The 18,685-nt window shown below is 48.8% G+C and overlaps 7 protein-coding genes across 7 annotated transcripts; 2 read left to right on the top strand and 5 right to left on the bottom strand.

Moving 5' to 3' along the window:
- Positions 1-331: 331 nt before the first annotated feature.
- Positions 332-1,978, bottom strand: F5B22DRAFT_157082 (uncharacterized protein). The gene is made up of 2 exons (XM_047969209.1): positions 1,227-1,978; positions 332-1,148 (listed from the first exon to the last, which is right to left on the bottom strand). Exons 1-2 carry the CDS (start codon positions 1,365-1,367, stop codon positions 351-353), a joined length of 939 nt encoding a protein of 312 aa, XP_047835780.1. The 5' UTR covers positions 1,368-1,978; the 3' UTR covers positions 332-350.
- Positions 1,979-2,590: 612 nt separating this feature from the next.
- Positions 2,591-4,700, top strand: F5B22DRAFT_632905 (pseudouridine synthase; the record flags this gene model as incomplete). The annotated part of the gene is made up of 3 exons (XM_047976760.1): positions 2,591-2,829; positions 2,903-4,435; positions 4,526-4,700. 3 exons carry the CDS (start codon positions 2,591-2,593, stop codon positions 4,698-4,700), a joined length of 1,947 nt encoding a protein of 648 aa, XP_047835781.1.
- Positions 4,701-5,017: 317 nt separating this feature from the next.
- F5B22DRAFT_655585 (uncharacterized protein) lies at positions 5,018-6,322 on the bottom strand (the record flags this gene model as incomplete). The annotated part of the gene is made up of 3 exons (XM_047979896.1): positions 5,018-5,471; positions 5,645-6,235; positions 6,302-6,322. 3 exons carry the CDS (start codon positions 6,320-6,322, stop codon positions 5,187-5,189), a joined length of 897 nt encoding a protein of 298 aa, XP_047835782.1. The 3' UTR covers positions 5,018-5,186.
- A 775-nt stretch (positions 6,323-7,097) lies between these two features.
- Positions 7,098-7,581, bottom strand: F5B22DRAFT_585684 (uncharacterized protein). Its single transcript, XM_047973512.1, has one exon. It carries the CDS (start codon positions 7,404-7,406, stop codon positions 7,191-7,193), a length of 216 nt encoding a protein of 71 aa, XP_047835783.1. The 5' UTR covers positions 7,407-7,581; the 3' UTR covers positions 7,098-7,190.
- Positions 7,582-9,485: 1,904 nt separating this feature from the next.
- On the top strand, positions 9,486-9,992 carry F5B22DRAFT_641567 (uncharacterized protein; the record flags this gene model as incomplete). The annotated part of the gene is made up of 2 exons (XM_047978006.1): positions 9,486-9,819; positions 9,895-9,992. 2 exons carry the CDS (start codon positions 9,486-9,488, stop codon positions 9,990-9,992), a joined length of 432 nt encoding a protein of 143 aa, XP_047835784.1.
- Positions 9,993-11,023: 1,031 nt separating this feature from the next.
- On the bottom strand, positions 11,024-11,647 carry F5B22DRAFT_641568 (mitochondrial outer membrane translocase complex, subunit Tom22; the record flags this gene model as incomplete). Its single annotated transcript, XM_047978007.1, has 3 exons — positions 11,024-11,113; positions 11,173-11,462; positions 11,560-11,647. 3 exons carry the CDS (start codon positions 11,645-11,647, stop codon positions 11,024-11,026), a joined length of 468 nt encoding a protein of 155 aa, XP_047835785.1.
- Positions 11,648-12,156: 509 nt separating this feature from the next.
- F5B22DRAFT_157209 (alkali metal cation/H+ antiporter Nha1 C terminus-domain-containing protein) lies at positions 12,157-15,577 on the bottom strand. Its single transcript, XM_047969210.1, has 2 exons — positions 13,327-15,577; positions 12,157-13,272 (listed from the first exon to the last, which is right to left on the bottom strand). Exons 1-2 carry the CDS (start codon positions 15,421-15,423, stop codon positions 12,418-12,420), a joined length of 2,952 nt encoding a protein of 983 aa, XP_047835786.1. The 5' UTR covers positions 15,424-15,577; the 3' UTR covers positions 12,157-12,417.
- Positions 15,578-18,685: the final 3,108 nt, after the last annotated feature.

Here is an 18,685-nt window from a genome sequence, read left to right on the forward strand (position 1 = left end):
TTTTTTAACCCCACAGTGTTTTCGGTTTCTTATAAAAAAACCCCCCCCCCCCCCCCCCCCCCCCCCCCCCGAAACCGCCATAAACAGACCCAGACCCAATGCAAGATGCACATGCAGCCATAAGCGGCGAGCTCATATAGCCTTCCGGGCGCCGCTATCCCCTATATTCCCCTCTTTCCATGTTTGTTTATCCCCCCAACAACATCGTACAGAGCTTCCAGGCCGACACCTGAAGCTTGGTTCGAAGGACCAGCATGTTGTATATTCGAAACAGCAAGTACACAATCAGGGTCGAGATCCAGGGCTTTTATGATTATGATGAGAGATAACCATCTCACCATCTCACCATATCATAAGCGGACTTGTTCCGAGTCGTCTCCAGCAATAAAGACCCAGGCACCATCGACCGGACTCACTAGTTCTCTATCATCTATGGCCACATCAATATCGGTGACCATTGACACGGCATTGGCCCTGGGATCCGATACCAACGCCCAATCATCACCCTCTTCAGACTCTTCGTCGACTTCGTCCTCTTCTACATCGGAAACTAATTCGGGAAAATCGCTCGCCGCGGCTGGTCCGCGCGAGTGTGTGGCACTCTCAACGAGCTCTTCAATCATAGAGAGAGGCACGGCTGATACTCGGGGGACCTCGTATTCACCTCTATGTAACCATACGGGCACCTCGTCTCGTATGGACTCGAGGAAATGAGCAACAGCACTGTCCTCGGTAAGATACGTAGACAGTAGATTGACTGAAAGATGCAAATCCTCTTCTTTCAGTTGAGGGATATGAGTTTTCCTTGCCCGCTTTGCGGGGCGAATCGAATAGGTGGGTTCTGTATGCACGATAGCATCGAGGCAGAAGCCTGATCCGCGCACGTGTGGGTTATTGCTATCGCCGTCGTCATATAATATGCCTAAACGATAGAGCGCGACGTCGTCAATAGCGTCATCTTCCCAATTGTGAGGGGCACGGAAAGCCTCTTGTCGCTCGAGACGGGGCGTACGGCGTTGTCCTTCGCCGGATAACATGACGGTTGGATCAGACGCTAATCGGCGACCGTCTTCCCGCTCGTCACCATCCCATCCTATGCGGACTATATGTGTTTTCCGACGACATGTGATATGCTTTGGTCTTAACTGCTGTTGGCGAGTTTCCAGTCAGTGTTGTTCTTATGGGTGTGCAAACTGTCATGAAAGTAACGAGCTGGGATAACTCACAGATCCCTTGCGGATATAGGGCAAAGGTTTCAGCTGCTGCTCAGCCTTCAGACCATTGCGGTATCTGCGGCCAGTTATTGCTGGACTTGAGCCAGGTGCTAAGTACCTAGACTTAGGAGTATGACGAGGCGAGAGAATCATGATGTGTAATGCTAGTTTTATAGTACAACTCAGAAACTAGTGTTTTCTAGCCCGAGGCAGAGCTCATCAAGATACTTGTCAAAATAAGGGCGTAAGAGTTGGCCACATTCAGGCATGGAACCAGAAGCACGTGCGATTAGAGTGTTGGTGAACAGGGAAAGCAATGAAGGGCATCGAGGGAACAGTTGCCCTTTATTCTACTACGTGCTACATGTCTGATTGTACATATCGGTTACGCTGGATACCTAGCTGTTGGTGATTCAACGTTGCCGATCTAACAAGCTGACCGGGCCTGGATTTGAGGCGACGGAAGCCGAAGGCATGCCGTCGCTTTCAGCGTGTAAGTTGATTGGTCGATATCCTTGGCGACCAAGTCACTTGATGATCCACGCTTAGCTCACGACAAGGCAACCGTCGCAGCCTATGAGCAACAACTGTCATTGTATGGCGAGACGTATTTGTTGAAACGGGGGATGCAAGCTTGTGATTATGAGGAATTGCCCATAAGCGTCTGTTGGATTCCGTGACTCAATGCTTCTAATATTGGCAAAACTTAGTGTGGCGGTGGCCAACAACAGCTAAGCCGATGAATCTGTCTGATCACGAATGAAGCAGATTTGAGATGCTCCGAGAGATATCATATTAACTTGCAATGCTATAGTTATTACTTTCTTATTAGGTAGGAGCGCGAAGTTCCAGATTCGTCCAAAAGATGTTGTCTTAGAAAAGGGCCGAAGATATGACTCTTGTTGAATATTTTAGTGATACTACTGTACGTCATTGGGCTTGGTTGTGATGCCTAGTCGATCCAAATGAAAAGCCACAAAACTCCCATCTTACACTTCATGCATGCGGAGATGATCTAAGCTGATATATATCTGAGAGTCTGTAGTTTTTTACTAGGATACCTATTATTAACAAAATTTCCGTATTGATAGTAACGGGAAAATTCAAGAGCATGCCAAGTTGTCACGGTTAGGCTACTGTACTGAGTAGGTGATCTGAATCTGGGTATTGGAAGTACTAAGTACCCCTTGGTACCTACCTACCTAGGTAGGTACATAGGTAGCGTGTTGTACGTGGGGTTGTGTCCTCCTACTGTTATCGATAACATCTTCTGCCATTTTGCGATCAAGCTCCCAAACAATTGGACTCCTTCATTCAATTCTCAACGCAGTTCGCGATTTGACGATGCGAATTTGCTTCCACGCTTGCACCTCGAAATGGCAGCAGAAATTGATTCGATTGATCGGCCAGGCCGACATGACTTCCCTGCTACCCAGACATCTTCCAATGAGCCAACGTCAACACCGACCGCTGCAACATCGGTGGATTCTGATGCTAACAAGTCGCGGGACCGTAATGGCCAGCGGCATAATGGGCAATTCCGTGGTGGCAAGAGGGGCGACCGCGGGAGAGGGGGCAAACGCACTAGAGATTTTGGCCGCAATGAGAGAAACAAGTAAGTTGCCATCTTCATGGTTTGTTCATTCTAGAAGCCAGACCAACACTTACTAACCAGGACGCTACACTAGAGGCGCCGACAACGGCAAAGACTCGGTTGACTGGCGAGATCGGAAACGTAGGAAATTCGAGCGAGATGAAGAGAGTGGTCGCAACTCGGGGCCTAGCTACATGAAAATACAGTTTCCCGAAGATGAAATTGCAGCTGAGGAGCGTCGTCCAAAGCGCAAGGTTGCTGTCCTGATAGGGTATGCTGGCACCGGTTACCACGGACTTCAAATCAACCATGATCTGAAGACAATCGAGGGAGATCTCTTCGCTGCCTTTGTTGCTGCTAAGGCTATATCCAAAGCCAACGCCAATGATCCTAAAAAATCGAGTTTCGTGCGATGTGCAAGGACTGATAAAGGTGTACATGCTGCCGGTAACATGGTTTCGCTTAAGTTGATTATTGAAGACCCAGATATCGTTCAGAAAATCAACGAGAACCTCCCTCCCCAAATTCGTGTCTGGGGCATCCAACGTACGAACAACGCATTTAGCTGCTACGCATCATGCGATTCCCGATGGTACGAATACCTAATGCCAAGTTACTGCTTGTTGCCACCCCACCCGGAAAGCTTCTTAGGAAGAAAGGTTTTGCAATCGCTTAAAGAAAATGGTTTGGAGGATGAATACGCAGAGCGCATGGGGGAAGCCAAAGACTACTGGGATGACGTCGACAAGACTTACATCCAGCCGATACTAGACAATTTAGATCCCGACGTTCGAGAAGTAGTGAAACAGCGTATTCATTCACCTGACAGGGATACGGAACAAGCATCTGGCTCCCAAACAGACGCGACTAAGACCAGCGGCAAGACAGATAGCAGTGCCGCAAATGACCCAAAAACCAGCGAAGGGGAAATTTCGGTCACGGATACACGGGCCGTCGATTCGGAGGCGACCAACGCTATGGATACTGATGATGTCAAGGCTGCAGCTAAGGTGACAACAGAGGAAGCGACAGTTCTTCAATCCAAAGGGCAGCCAAAGATAAAGGAGCAGAGCCCAGTCGAAAAGGCTTTAAAAGAGATCAAGGCTGCGTACATCGCCGCTAAGCGGCGGTATCGAGTGACGCCGGATCGCTTGGAGCAGCTACAAAAATCACTAGATCATTACCTCGGCACTAAGAATTACCATAACTATACAATACTGAAGTCTCATGGAGATCCCTCTTCCAAGAGAACGATCAAGTCGTTTGTTGTGAATCGCGAGCCAATCCAGATCAACGATACCCAATGGCTCTCCCTAAAAGTTCACGGCCAATCATTTATGATGCACCAAATTCGCAAGATGGTTGGCATGGCTGTCCTAGCCGTGAGGTGCGCTACTCCATGGTCTCGCTTCGAGGAGAGCTACTCGGCCTCCCGCATCAGCATCCCCAAAGCACCCAGTCTTGGACTGCTTCTCGAGCGTCCCGTGTTTGATACCTACAATAAACGTGCTACTGAGAGTCTCAACTTGGAGGCACTTAGTTTCTCGAACCACGAAAAGGAGATACAGGCGTTCAAAGAGGAGCATATCTATCGTCGCATCTTTGAACTTGAAGAGCAGGAGAATGCGTAAGTCTCCTATTCATTTTCCTTTTCTTCAAGCATGCTATTATTCCTTTGCCGTCCGCCACCCAGCTTGGTTTCTAACTAGATCAATAGGTTCCATCTGTTCTTTAACCAGATAGATACCTTCAGGAGCGATTACTTCTTGTGGGTTACGTCAGGGAATCTAGAAGGCTTGTATCAAAGAGAGGGGCCAGGTGACTCTGTTCCAAAGGAACTGGAAAACGAGCTAGGTGATGAGGGCGAGAACCCGGGAGGCGAGGAAGGCTAGAGAGATACCCCAGCAGACTATTGTCTATATGCACTGCATTGATCTTCCTATCTATACGTACATATATTTCGTGTATTCCCTGAACAATAGAGATACAATGGATTTCGGTGCAACGCACAGCATACCGCTCACTAAGACTAGATTGTAGCGGCGCCTTGCGATTTGCATGCGCTGCTTTTACGTGCGCGTTTCTTGTAGCACGCGAGGAAATACTACTGCAGACAACTATTACTGAAATGTTATTACTGAAATAGGTATACCTCACAATCTATCCACCATGGTGTCGTTATACCCAATCTTAACCTCCATCTTATGATGCGTGTATCTTCGTGTCTTGATGGTGAAGTGACTACAAATACCCATACCGTCATCAGCTGTATAGACATAGGTCTTCACCTAGATTCTAGGACGGTGCTCCCGATCTTCCAGCCTAGTTTCTGCCTTAAATACGTCGACATCATTCCCGTCCCTCTCAGTCCCATAGTCCTAAGCTGAGCTGCCCCCTTCCTGCTTGATATGGGACTCGCCTTGCTCTTTCTTCACATCCATGTCGGCAGAGGGGTCGATGCCTTGCTGGGCATGGCTTTTCTTGGCTGTTTTCCTCTCCAGTTCAAGGAGGGTATTGTAAAGATCGGAGACGCGTGCGGCTTTCTCGTCGATCTCCTTCTCACGGCTCACCTCGCTAGCATCACCTGGCTTGCGCAGTGGGCCGGCTATCCATAGCTGCTTGATCTCGCGATTTAACGCTAGCAGGTTCTCAACCTCTTTAATCTATAACCGTGTATACATTAGTATCGCATGTGTTATGTTAGACCAAAAGTAAGGACTGAAATGACGGAGTCAAGAGAATGGAAGTAGATAGAAACGGATATGGTAGTAGTGGTGAAATAATAATGGGAATCTTGGGGGGTTTGAAATAGGGATGCTAATTAGATCCTACATACCAGCGCAGAGACTTCATTGTTCATAGTCATGGCATTGAGAGACGCCTGTGGAATCGCGGCAGCGGTAGGAAGCGGTTCGGTGGCGGCGAGCACCATGTTGCGGAAGCGTGTGAGGATCGCGGCCATAGTTCGATTATGCCGGTCTAACGGAATGGACTTGTTAGCAGGGGGCATTGTTTCTTTCTTCTTTTCTGGTGCTGGTGGGAGTGGAAACTCTTCGTGGACGCGCTTGACTTGATCCCAGAGTTCTTTGGAGGGCGGGTGAGGGCGGATATAGCCAGTAGACAGGATTGTGTCTTTGTTTCTCCTGGTGGCATCTCGGTGCAAGGCTGCGATGTTTATATCAAGAAGAGCATTGACCAGCCCTTCCTGGTCATAATTTGCTGAAGTTGGATTCGACGAAAAGCTTTGGGCAGAGGCAGAAGGCTTAGCTAGAGTGCCATTATCGGTATCGGAAGCTTGCCGAGGCCCTTTCTCTTCTCTTTGGCCATCGAATGCTTCCTCCTTGGCTTCTACAACATCGAGCCCAATAGTACCACCATTGCCCAGTTCCGGGTGAATGGGCTCATTGATAGGTGGGACAGGTGCTTTCTAAGCATCGCCATCGTTACCAGCAACAAGAATTCTGTCTTGCCTATTGTTTGTCGAAGTTCCCACGTGATTTATCTGAGGAGCCATTATAAAAGCAAAGCCGTGTATTTGGATGGGGCCTGAACTTGTCTCAATCGCAATAAGAATGACTTTTTTGCTGTTTACAAGAGACTACTTGGGATTCAGGACTTGCGAGCCGTCGTTATATAAGACATGATTGTGGCCGAGCGAACTCAGCAACCCGTTGGTTCTCCCCGGTTCTCCTCATCGCCAGGAGTGATGAGACTATTGTGTGTGTGGACTCGGGTGTGCGGTGAGGATTGTTTCATTGGAAGCCCGCAATCTCAGCGCAAAGGAACGCGTACATGTGACTACTCGGCCAGGTGGTGATCGAAGGAGGTGGAAGAGGAGTATTGCTTAAACTTACCCATAAGTGTGTTCTGGTCTTTTCTATTCATCCTGCCAAACGCTCAACAATGATAAAAGGCACTTAAAATCCGAAACCGCCGTTTGTCTTCACCACTGTAGGACTCCGACTTGCAACATAGAGTTGAACTTAACTGAACGTTAATGAAATTAGCTGTTAACTATTCATCCCTTTGACTTTTGACTGCGTTGTATCAGATTGTGTCGCTTCCATCGAGTGCCTACCTAATGCAAAGAATCGTAGCATTGGAGACTGGTGTTTGCAGCGCGACACCGCTAAGCCGGGGCAGGTAACTAGCCGCTAAGCACCACCCTACGCTGCCTATCTAGGTACCTAGGTAGGTAGGTACCTATCAATAAGCCTACCAGGTACCTACATACAGGTATCTACATAGGTAGAGTACCTACCTAAGACCCATCTAACCTAAGTTGATACACCAGATCGCAGGAATGAGATATGAATAATTACACATTTTATTTCTTATAATATCTGCAACGCCAAGATAGGCAACGGGCTATGTTTACCATATCAAGCCCGATTGCCTCGACAGTAGAGCCAGAACAGGCCACAACTACTTGCACCGACGAAGGCGCTGAGGAACACGCTACCAACCCAGGGCGCTGTTGTTGCTTGCGTCGTATGATTCGAAACAACGAAGAGGAGGATCCAACCTGCGGCACCCTTACTTAAGTATGTGCTGTCACACCAGCAATTGTTGTAGAAGCCGGCAAGCTCCAGATGCATCACCTAACGAGGATATGATAGCCAAAATGGCCGTTAATATCCAAGATAGGACTGCGACTAGAATCTGCGCAATCAGCGACAATGTCACGCCTCTCCGCGTAAGGAGAATGTTTATCTTCAACTTCTCCCACCAATCAGCATTATCGGATAGGATAATGAGGCTAGCTAGACTCCCGCTCTTTTAGGATAGTTGTAATGGAAGCTGTTGTCTTTCCTGGAGAAATATCCGAACACTTTTACTTGTCGGATTTAGCGGTCGATCCAAGGCTTCTAGCTTCCGAAACTTTCCTCAAAGCCAATGCTAGTTGAGAATTGTCGTCGCTAGAGAGTACGTAATGAGCATAGGGCTACCTACGGCATAGCAGAAACTCACCACGTTGGCTATTATCTTATTTTCGCCCGTTTCAAATGGTAATTGTGCGGTAAGGGCAACCCAAGGCAGAAGATAGTTGCTTGCCCCCGTCGAAAATACCTTGAAACTGAAAACGGTCGATAGTTGCTCGTATGAGCAGTATTTTGCACAGGTGTGATAATCGATGCCGGCGATACCGGCAACGATATCTAGTACATCGAGAGGATCCTGAAGGACCTTCCCGGCTCGGTTCACGAGACCATTGAACACATCGGATGATTTGTTGAGCTTGATCGCCTCTTTAATCTTTATCACACACTACCCCTTCCAGCTCTCGTGGTCTTCAAATGCCGTGATCTTCCTGATAATCGCACCCATTGGCGATTTATCAGCGAATATTATCATAAGACACAATGACCGCAAGTATTTCAGATTGTACGGTAAGTGCTTAAGCTTTGACGATGGGATTGCGGATTAGCTCATATAGTGGACGAGCGTCTTGACTTGATTAGGTGAGCAAGACACACATGTCTATCTAGAAGTAGGATACCAAATGATAGCAAGGTGATACCAAGAAGTAGATAATTTGCAAGAGTTTATCGAAGTGACTGGGACAACTGTTATCTGACGTGACTTGATTCTATCCGAGTGCGACGCCGAGAAAGAGCGTTTGTCCTGCTCGAAGCGCTCGAGAGTACTACAGGCGTTTCCGATTGCGCCATGCTGGAGAAGTATAACATCTTGGGAGGCATAGGATAAACGCTTTAGGCTAACGGGGAGGTTTGTGGAACTGGCTTCAGAACTGGCACAGCATAACAATGGCTAAGACAAGGCATAAAACTGCGTTTAAGATAGACACCGTTATCAAGCAGACTTAGACATAAATGAAGATATGCGGTCTGAAGAACCTCAGGCCTTTCTACAGAAAGCAGGTTTCTAATAGAAAGATACTCTTAAAACCATCGAAATGGCTCATGAATGATACTATTTGGCCCTTGCTTGAATATATGAACATAGTAAACATCCCAATGCCTATGAATAAAGCAGTAATGGCATTGATTTCAAGCAATACATGACCAAGTTCGAGTCTCTTAATATTGATTATAGCTTGTCATTTCTCTACCGCGCTTCTGGCTCCCCTTGTAAGTAGACCTTCGAGAACAATACGGTGCGTCACACAAGACTTGCGCGCCGAACTACATCACGCCATCGTACGCAGATTTCTGTTGTGCTTGTGTATTGAGAATATTTTTCCATAACGTCAGTTCAAAAGTACCACCAAGGTGTGTGCTACTGGCCGCGTCATTGTTGTGAAGGATACGTATCTATCCGGTGATAGACAGCTCGTATCAAACACATGATCCCAAATCTTCAAGTTGACGTTAGCCTCCAGGGTTACAAGTCAGACGTAGAGAACGGTGTGATCTTCTACATGCTACAAACTAGAGTCAGTTGATACACAACTGCAGTTTTCATAGCCATGCTACTCAGAGAGCCATTGTCGAACAATACTTGTCATTTAGCCTATCAAACACATCCCCTCCCCTATTCGCCTTTCAGAACCTGGCACAACGTAGCTTAAAGATGGTATAATACGCCCACGATGCCTTTGTCCCATTTATATGTATCTTAAGCTGTCTTCTTCTCTGTTTATCAATCTTAATTCCGTCTTGAAAGAGCCGCTCGAAAAATCTCAAAATCCCTGTCCAATATAGCCCTGAACAACAATGTACCTCTCGCTGCTATTCTCCCTCTTCATCATCTTCAACCCAAGCCTCTCCCAACCATCCAACTTCTGGCTTACGTACATGAAATTTGACAGCTACGACCCCCAATACCGGCATCAAGCCGGCGGCGTCTTCACAACTCCACAAGGGCTACCCAGCTGGCAATGTGACGAGGCGACATACGACTCGGGCATCTGGCCCGACAGAGACGACGTGAGCGGCGATAAGCTAGGGGTGCGCTTCGATCCTAGCGACGACGTCGGGTTCCCGTTGTACCGGGACCCGCTCGAGGTTGTTGAGTTCAACACGGGGAAGTTCTGGCCAGGTCATCAGAGTACGTATATCTTCTGCGAGAAGAACATAGGAGGAACTCACATGAAACTTCTGATGATCTGATTTATATCCGCAGCCATTTACTCCGATCGCGACTACAGCATGTACGATCTGCATAACCAGAAGACAGCGCAATGTTACGGTGAGCAGTTCACATTCTCTATTGCGTGTTAACTCCGGATCTAACCACCGAGTACTTTCCATTTTCGCTCCCGATTCCCAAAGTAGTACATCAGAACAATAACCTCATATATAATCGCGGGAAAGATTATGCTGACAGGCCAAATAGTTAACCGATCTGTTGTGCTCGATTTAGACTGCACATTTGAAGGCAGAGCTTATACGGTAAAAGGGTCGACGATGTTGTACTGCGAAACATTGACGTAACTTGTAGAGGAAACTCAGTGAGTCAAACGTCTTGGCTAAGGAAGCATACAGCAGAAGCCCGCTAGTTTTCTTTCGGCAGTGGCTTGCTGCTTGTTTGTACAAGAATTTTCCCTAGATGCCTTGCATTATACGCAGTCGTAATATTCAATTTTGCTTCCATTACAGATGCCCACTAAGTGATTGCTCACGATTGCACAAGCGCAAAGATTGTGGCCTTCATGTTACTACTATTGTGCCGAATCCAGCTAGAAGAGTGGAACGCCGGGTTACAATACTGAATCATAAGGAAACTTGTAAGGCAGATAGGAGGCATCTTTGAATGTTGCGGTCGAGGCTCTCGTCCTGTCATACAGAGCAAGAGTGGGGAAATGCGTGGCGTGAGTCATTAAAAGAATAGTTGATTCGTGATGGCGGACGATACCAGTCCATGCATTTATGCTACCAAGACCGTCCTTCTATCAAAGCCACACAGATTTATCGTCAACAATATGGTACAAGGACCTGCAAGCATTCTGTCCGGTCGGTGAGATGAGACTTCCTTGCCACCAGCTTTCGCAAGAGCCGTCTAGGCATAACAATACATATAGAGAGTACGCAGAAATGAGCGTCCGTTCTATTGTATAGGCAGAGTCGCTAGGATTAGCATGTCCTAGGCGAGTCGAGAGTGACTTTGCATTGAGCAAATATTAGGCGAGGAATGTGATGGTACAGGGCGGATTTCGTAAGGTGCCGTGAGGCGACGCGAATTTTTCTCCTCGAAAGGAGTTGTGCGCAAGCTTAGTACACTAGCAGTGTAGAACAGCCGGTGCAGTGGTGACTTATAGAGCTGCTTTCGTCTCCGCACCAAGCGCTGCGCCAACCTGTTGTGCTGTCGAGGAGCCGTCTTGACCCGTGCCGGCGGTAAGAAGCTGAAAGTATGTTGTCAGTCGGTTGCTCGTCACACATCTCTAAGGATGGCGTAACTTACATCTCCACCCATCTCGCGCATTTTCATCTCCTTTTCCATCTCGAGCACCTGCTGTTCCTCAGCCCAAGCCAGCGCCCACGGAATACCCAGCAACAGCGCCGAGCTACTGATGACCCATAACGATTTGCCGCCAAATGAAAGGACTGACTTTACGGCGTTGCCGGCCGTAGCGACTGTGTTTGAGATGTACCCACGTGTCTGTGGGGGGACGATGTCGCGCAAGGCATACAGGCGCTCAGCAAGTGTCTCGTCGGTGGGATCGTACTCGGACTCGTCAGAGATTTCGGAATCTGAGAAATACAACAACGAAACGTTAGAGATTTAGAGGAGACAAGGGAATCTATGCCAAGGCCAGACGTCAGGGGAGCAGTGGCAGGCGCAGCGTACCAGTGTCTGTATAGTCTGCGTCATCTTCCTCGGGCCCTACCTGGCCCTCCTGGAAATGTTCGTCGACGATTTCTTGAAGCTTAACCATTGTGTCTGTGTCTGTGTCTGCGTCCGCTGAGTGGAGCTCTCGTCTGTTCGTTTGCTTTTTGGGGCAGGGCGGGCGCTGTCATGCGAATGAATGCGGCAAAAAGCGACGGCGGGACGGTGTGCGTGAGCTTGCTAAGAATCGCTAGAGTTGATAGGAATTATCAGATGCCACTAGGGTAGAAGCTGGAAGCAGAGTGGTCTCAAAAAATTCATCATCGGGTCCCAATAATCCTTGGATAGAAGGACATGGGGCTGCATGGGGCTGCATGGGTATGCTTATCATCCTTAGCAACTTTTGCCCGCTGTGGCTCGTGCACTTGTGACGCAAAGTGGGTGAGCCCGATAAGGTAATATCATCGATATACACAAACCCCCACTGCATCTGTACATATGTATGTAAAGTGTATATTCTACCTTGATAGGTATCTATCCATATCCACTTCAAATATATAGGTACCTATGTACCTAGGTAAGGTGTCTACTGGGTGTACAGCTGCCCAACCCAACTGCGGAATGTATCTTAAAGGTAGGTTTCTACAATACCACTACACCATTCATCATATTCACTCATTCCTTTAGCTTAAAGGAAAAAATATATTTTTAGTGCCCAGTTTTGTATTTGATTCATTCAGTCATTTTGGCATCGCTATAGAACTATGTATAATTGAGACCTGAACCGTAGCCACCTTCTTCTGTCTGAAGATGACAAGAAAAAATGAAATAACAAGACACAAAAGCTATATGGTATCTATGTATCTAAATCACCATCTTTCATGCCCGTTTCGCTGGGCCCTCGGCAAATCTGATGCCTCGCCTTTCGGGTGGAACTCTCGGTGTATCATCGTCATCGCTATCGCTCTCTTCTGATGATGTGCCGGCAACCCCTAATGCTGCCTCTCTCCTTCGCCTCTCCGCTGGTGTCTCACCGTTGTCATCTTCCTGTACACTCGCAAACGCTGCTAGTCGACGTCGACGCTCTGCAGCTGTCTCAACGTCCTCTGTGTCTTTTGTCTCGCTTCGTCCGCGGGGAGAATCATCAGAGGCAGCGGCAGCAGTAGCGTCGATTGGCCGAGAGGGGGATTTGCTCGCGCCACGGGTGCTATCACTAGCGTGCGTTACACTGATGTGCGGATTCAAAACGGCCGGGCCGCTGATTTGTGTGGGTGCGGGTGTGGATGTGGCCGAGGCTTCGGTCTTCGCCTGGACAGAACTTGGTACTTCTCGATTCGATCGTTCAAGCTTTTGGACTTCTTTAAGGAAATCTTCCTTGGTCATCCGCCTATCAGCGCCGCTTATGGTGAACCGAATTCCACGGTCATCGTCATGTAGATCGTGACCAGTCTCTGAGTCGCCGCCCTTATTTCTTTGCTGGACGTTCCCGGAGCGACCAAATCCTGCCCATCCAACGACAGACGGCCGCTTAGCTGATCCAGGTGTCGCCTGCGTCGCAGCGGCCGGACCAGCTTGAGATGATTCCACAGGTTTGGCTTCCTTGTCCCCTGGCTTCACTAGTCCGCCCATTCCCATATACTTCAGACCTGTGGCGACATAGTCCCTTCCTTCGCCTCGCTGGGCAGGGAGATCATACTTCTTGACGACCTCGCCGTCTTCGTCTTCAACAATAATCTACAGAAATAGTAAGTCATATGTGCTTTCCAAAAGGGCTCATGTATTGCTTACCGTATTGCCGAATTGATAAGCCCGGGCCGGTGCATGCTTGCGCTCTTCCTTGGTCTTGTCCTTTCGTTTCTGAGCCTCTTCGTCACGCCATTTTGCAAGACTCTTCTTAAGCGAGTCGTATGTCCAGCCTGGTTTCTGAATTTCCTCCTTCGCCTTTTCAACCAAGGGTTCCACGTTAGGCAAAGCCGACTCATGTGCTGTCCTATCGACGGCTACAACCTCGCCTTCTCTATCTTCAATCACAATATGATCCCCCTCGTCATACACGGCGAATGGTGGCGATTCCCCATCTTTCTGTTGCTGTTCAGGTGTAGACCCTCCAGACTTTTCAATATCAACTTCCTGGGCGTTAGGTGAAGTAGGAGAGCCATCTCGGTGCGGTGAAAGTGGAGTAATTTTCTCATTATCTATAGGTGACACTGGCTCAACTTGGTCGCTCGCACTTCGCCTCTGCGGGAAGATAGCGGACTGGGTAACCGGTCCACCAGGACCAATCCCATCATCCCACTTCTTTCTGCGTCGTCGACTGACTATAGACGATGCGCGACTTCCGGCCCGACTAGGGTTTTCCTCCTCACGCTGACGTCGCAAAAACTGACCAGCGACGCCCGTTGGTGGAAGCGTTCCAGGTGGAAACGTTGGAGACTTGAGATCGTCATAGTCAGTATCAGACATAGTCCGTGCTTGCGATCGAGATTGTGAGGAGATCCTAGGTAGACGGCTCATCCAAGCAGGTCCATCTTCAGGAGCAGTAGTGTATGACATGGTCAGGGACAGGGTATTGATGCGCTTCCCAAGTGTGAAAACCGCTATCGACGAGCCGTGAACGAGAATGGACGATATGACCATAAAAGTTACGATCGGCCATACCAGAAGAATGGCCCGATAATTCTCTGTGCCCATTGGCGGGATTTCTGCGAGTGGTATCGTATGTTCTGTTTCGAGTTCGGCGCGAGCGAGTATCGCCACAAAGATGGCGCCGACGCCGATAGGGCCGAAGTGACCGGCGAAGAGGGCCTCACGCCAAGTTTTCACATCCGGAATAATGGGTTTCAGCAGAAGCATAATCGGAATACGGCGGAAAAGGATGACAAAGATCGACATGACCGTGAGCCTCCAAGCGGATAAGCCTATGCTAAAGTCATTGTACATCTCCCACGGAATGATTGTTCCCAGATAGACGAAATAAGCCAAGTTAATCAACAGGTCAATAACGTTGGAGACGTGCGACTCCTCCGTCTTCTCATGGAACCAACCGTCGTTAGAGAACCCAACACCAGCTGCAAATCCAACGAGCAGATCATCGACACCTAGAATACTACCTGAGCCAGCGCAGAAAAGGGCCAACACGAAGTAAAACACCAGGAAGCTTTCGCGATCGATGAGATCATGTCTTTCAGCATATTTGATACCATGGCGGGCAATGTATCCAATGAGGAACCCGTAAACAGCGCCGAAGATGCATTCGTAGATGATGGTATAAACAAACCAGTGGAATACGGTCTCGCGAGCATCCAGATGGTCGTGGATCAGATAGAGGGCCAGATATACGAAAGGGAAGGCCATTCCATCATTGCAACCAGACTCGGCGGAAAGCAGATCCCTCAAATGTTTGGGTACACGCTTTGCAAATTTGCCTTTACCAACAACAGACGAGGCCAGGACAGGATCAGTTGCTGTGACGCAGGCCGCAACAACAAGGCTCTCCAGGTAGTCGAGGGGGAATAGCCACCATATAAATAGACTAGTAATTAGCCAGCCATATGTCATGACCGGGAAAAGTAGAAAGACGACGGATTTCCAGTGCTTCTCCATATAATACTTGGGCAACTCAACACCAACAGCAAAGCATTGGACAACCAAGACAATGCGTGAGAACTCTAGGGTTACCTCGTCCGTGTTTCCCCAACTGTTAGGGTTGATGAGGTTAGCGGCATGGGGGCCGAAGATGACGCCCACCAAGGTGGCGACGGTTGCCTCACCAATGTAAAGACGCTCTTTGATGAATGAGGAGCATAGCATAAAAAGCGAAGTGAAGCCGCCCAGGATGATGTACACCAAGTGCGACTTGGTAATCGACAAGTGGTCCCACGCCATCTTTTCAGCGGGCTAAGGTGAAGCAGCACCTCGCGTCCAGGGCTCGGTCTTGAGCGCAAGAGAGCCAAGTGCCTAGAGAAGCTTGAATGCCGATGCCGAGACGAGAAGTGGAGTCGAATACTCGTTGTTTTTTTCCTCGATGGAGAGAGTGATTGCTGCGGCAAGGCACAATATGGAGCCGCGGAACCTATAAACACAGGTAACAGAGAGCGAGGGCCGCGATGCATTCAGGCGATGATAAACATGCTAGACACAAACTAGCAAGAAAGATATGCGCTACACTCTAGACGCTGAAGAGGCCGTACCGCATGTGCAGTGGCAAGTATTATGCCGTTGTGGTGGCTATTATTGTTGTTGGTGGTGATGGTGGTAGTAGTGGTAACGAGTATATATGCTGGATGTTGATATGTTGTTATCGAACAAGACAAGACCACAACGACGGCTACCTGTGTGGCGTCATCGAGAGAAGATTTACGATGGCGTCGTGAGACCACGGCGTTGCTTGGAGAGGATCGGGCAAGTGAAGAGGCCGAGGGGAGAGTAGGAGGTAGAAAATGAATGAAGGAAAAACTGGAGAACAGGTCTTGATATTATTATGTATGCCGTATGCCCAGGCGCAGCAGGTATGGAGATATAAGTAATGTTGTCCGTCTGTTTGGAGTCTCGGCAAGCTAACTAAGTAAAAGCAAGTGAGAGGGTACCTAGGCACAATGGAAAGGCTACGATAAGGTAACCCTTCATAAATAGCCTGCAGTCGAAAACCTTCTCCCGACTTTTAAGTTAGGTAAGTCTGATCAATTGGCGCGATTCAAGCATATATATGTAAAACGAAGCAGAAAACGAAGCAACGACTCACAGTCAGCGCAAGAAGCTATATTTCAGCTTTTTTTTTTTTTTTTCTTCCTTTGGGGTTTTGTTTTTTTCGCCATTGGGTGGACAGAGCTGGAGACGACAGGGTCTGCCTGCATACCTAGCAAGTGGTAAATAATACCACCAGATACAGTACATGTACAGTACAGTGTGCATCTGGTCGTACCTACATAAGTACATACCTCTGTAGATACAGATGCACTAAGTGTGCATGTACTACCTAGGTACTTTACCTATGCAGTCTACCCCTCCCCTAGGATATTAATGTTGGCCTAACACTCGACACTTACTGAGTACCTAGAGGTCCTGCCGAGCTGCTCAACACTTTTTAAACCTTCAGAAGTTCAGCTGCACTGCAGTGGAGTTATTGGGGCGGCGGGGCGGATGTCTAGTGGGGGTGCTTGGCAGTCTGTTCGTCGAGTCTGGTCGAGCACTTAGGGAGGTACCTATCATGTAACTCGTACAATACCTACTCGCACCGTACACATGTATCTAGCAAGTACCTCGGAAGCTGGATAACCGGCAGTGCCACCGCTGGACGCTAGGTACCTACGAAGTAATCACCTGCAGCATGAGGCTCACCATAGTCCTGATGAGTATCAAAGCTACGCTGCTTTACAAGAGTTTGCAAGAGGACCTCGGGAGTTGAATAGTTAGTATCTGATGGAGATGTCGAAAATCTGGAGTATCGATACAGCCATTTCGGTTCAATGCTGGATAGACCCTCCGAAATTGGCTGTATCCATTCCCACCAACTAACTACCTGAGGTATCTATCTACCCAATGTGCTACTTAGGCCCAGCGCTTGGTACGGATCAAAGGCTGTCTGTCTGCCTGTCCTAACTGTTATGGAAACATGGAAGCATGGAAATGGGAAGGTGGCAGCACAAACGCCAGACGGAAGAAAGACAGAGAGAGGATAGTAAATCTTTCAGCTAACTTTTACCGACCATCTTCTGAATGAGGTAGATAGGCAATATACCGGTAGGCAAGGTGAATCAGCTCCATCTACAAGATACCACACATAGTAGGTAGCACCCATCCAACATTTGATCAGTGCTTTGTTCTCGGCACGCCGTTAGATTTCAAATTGTGACATTCATTACATGAGGTAGTGCCTAGATAAACAAATACCTTCACACACACACTCACTCACTCACTCACTGGACTTCGGCACATCATATCCCCATTACTGTAAGCTAAAACCAGGGAACAAAGGCGGCGACACCACTAGGCCTAATCCGTGGTCTTCGAGAGTTGTCTACTTCGAGGATACTTGATGCCACCACTCTTAGATACTTTTCTTACTGTACATGGTAGACACATGCTAAGACCATACCTACTGAGCAGCGAGGTATGGCCTTGTTCCTACGACCGATGTTAATATCGCCAGCGGTGGCCTAGGTACGCTATCTTTTCCCGGCTGATTCAGTGACTGACGCGCACTTTGCTGGGAATAGGTATACAGGCCTTGGAGACTTTGTCGCAAATCCCACCCTGACTGCTGATGCGAGCATTTTACCATGCATACCCGTAGTTACTTACTATGTAGATATTTGAGTGTGCCGCCTGGCAGTTACTTAGTATGGTGATAATGGCTAGGGGAGGGTCACAGTCGGAATCGCCAACGGTCTCTCGCGAGAACGGCAAACCGGCAAGACGGAGAACTACGGGCTGCTGTGGCCAGGATCAAACCAGGATATCAAAGGTCTTGGCGCCGCGGCTTGGCATCTTTTCAACGCGCCCATCACATTACGTCAATTTACTTCGCCGGAGTGGTGGGTACACCACAGTGGGGGTTGGCGGCGTCTTGCGTTGCGTTATCGCCCGTCTTCTCCCTCTTGGTACCCTATCCCCGGCTTGGGCCTTACGCGATACATGTACTCCAGCAAGTCGTGGTCGGTGATTGGTCGGAGTTCATTCATGGCGCCCTCGATGGAAGGATGGGAGAGCGGAGGCAACGACGACGACTGGGAGCGCGGATAGTCGGACAATCGGCACATGAAGGACGGCCGGGAGAGCCTCAATATTTATTCACCAATGGCTGCTTTTCCATATCATCTCGCATACCACGACTAGTAGTACATAGCACGGAGCCATTAGACCGTCCGTTTCAATCCGCGGTGAGGCGCTTCGCGAGAGGTTGATACGTGCCGTCCCTTAGACCTCACCGCTTACCGACTGGCCCGCCGGCTCCGGCGTGTTTCACCACGGCTCACGTGGGGGTTTGCCCATGAAGTTTCAACTCGACGCATGACGAGCGCAAAGCACAGCCCAGGCTTATCGAGGTCACGAGGTCCGTTGAACGTCTGGCTCACTCTGCAATATGCACGCCACCGTCCCGGCCCACCCCCGCGATAGCCGGTGATTGCTTGCTGACTGCAATTTCTTG

This window comes from Xylaria bambusicola (assembly GCF_022495145.1).
Source record: "Xylaria bambusicola strain CBS 139988 unplaced genomic scaffold F5B22scaffold_2, whole genome shotgun sequence".
NCBI classification, from domain to species: domain Eukaryota; kingdom Fungi; phylum Ascomycota; class Sordariomycetes; order Xylariales; family Xylariaceae; genus Xylaria; species Xylaria bambusicola.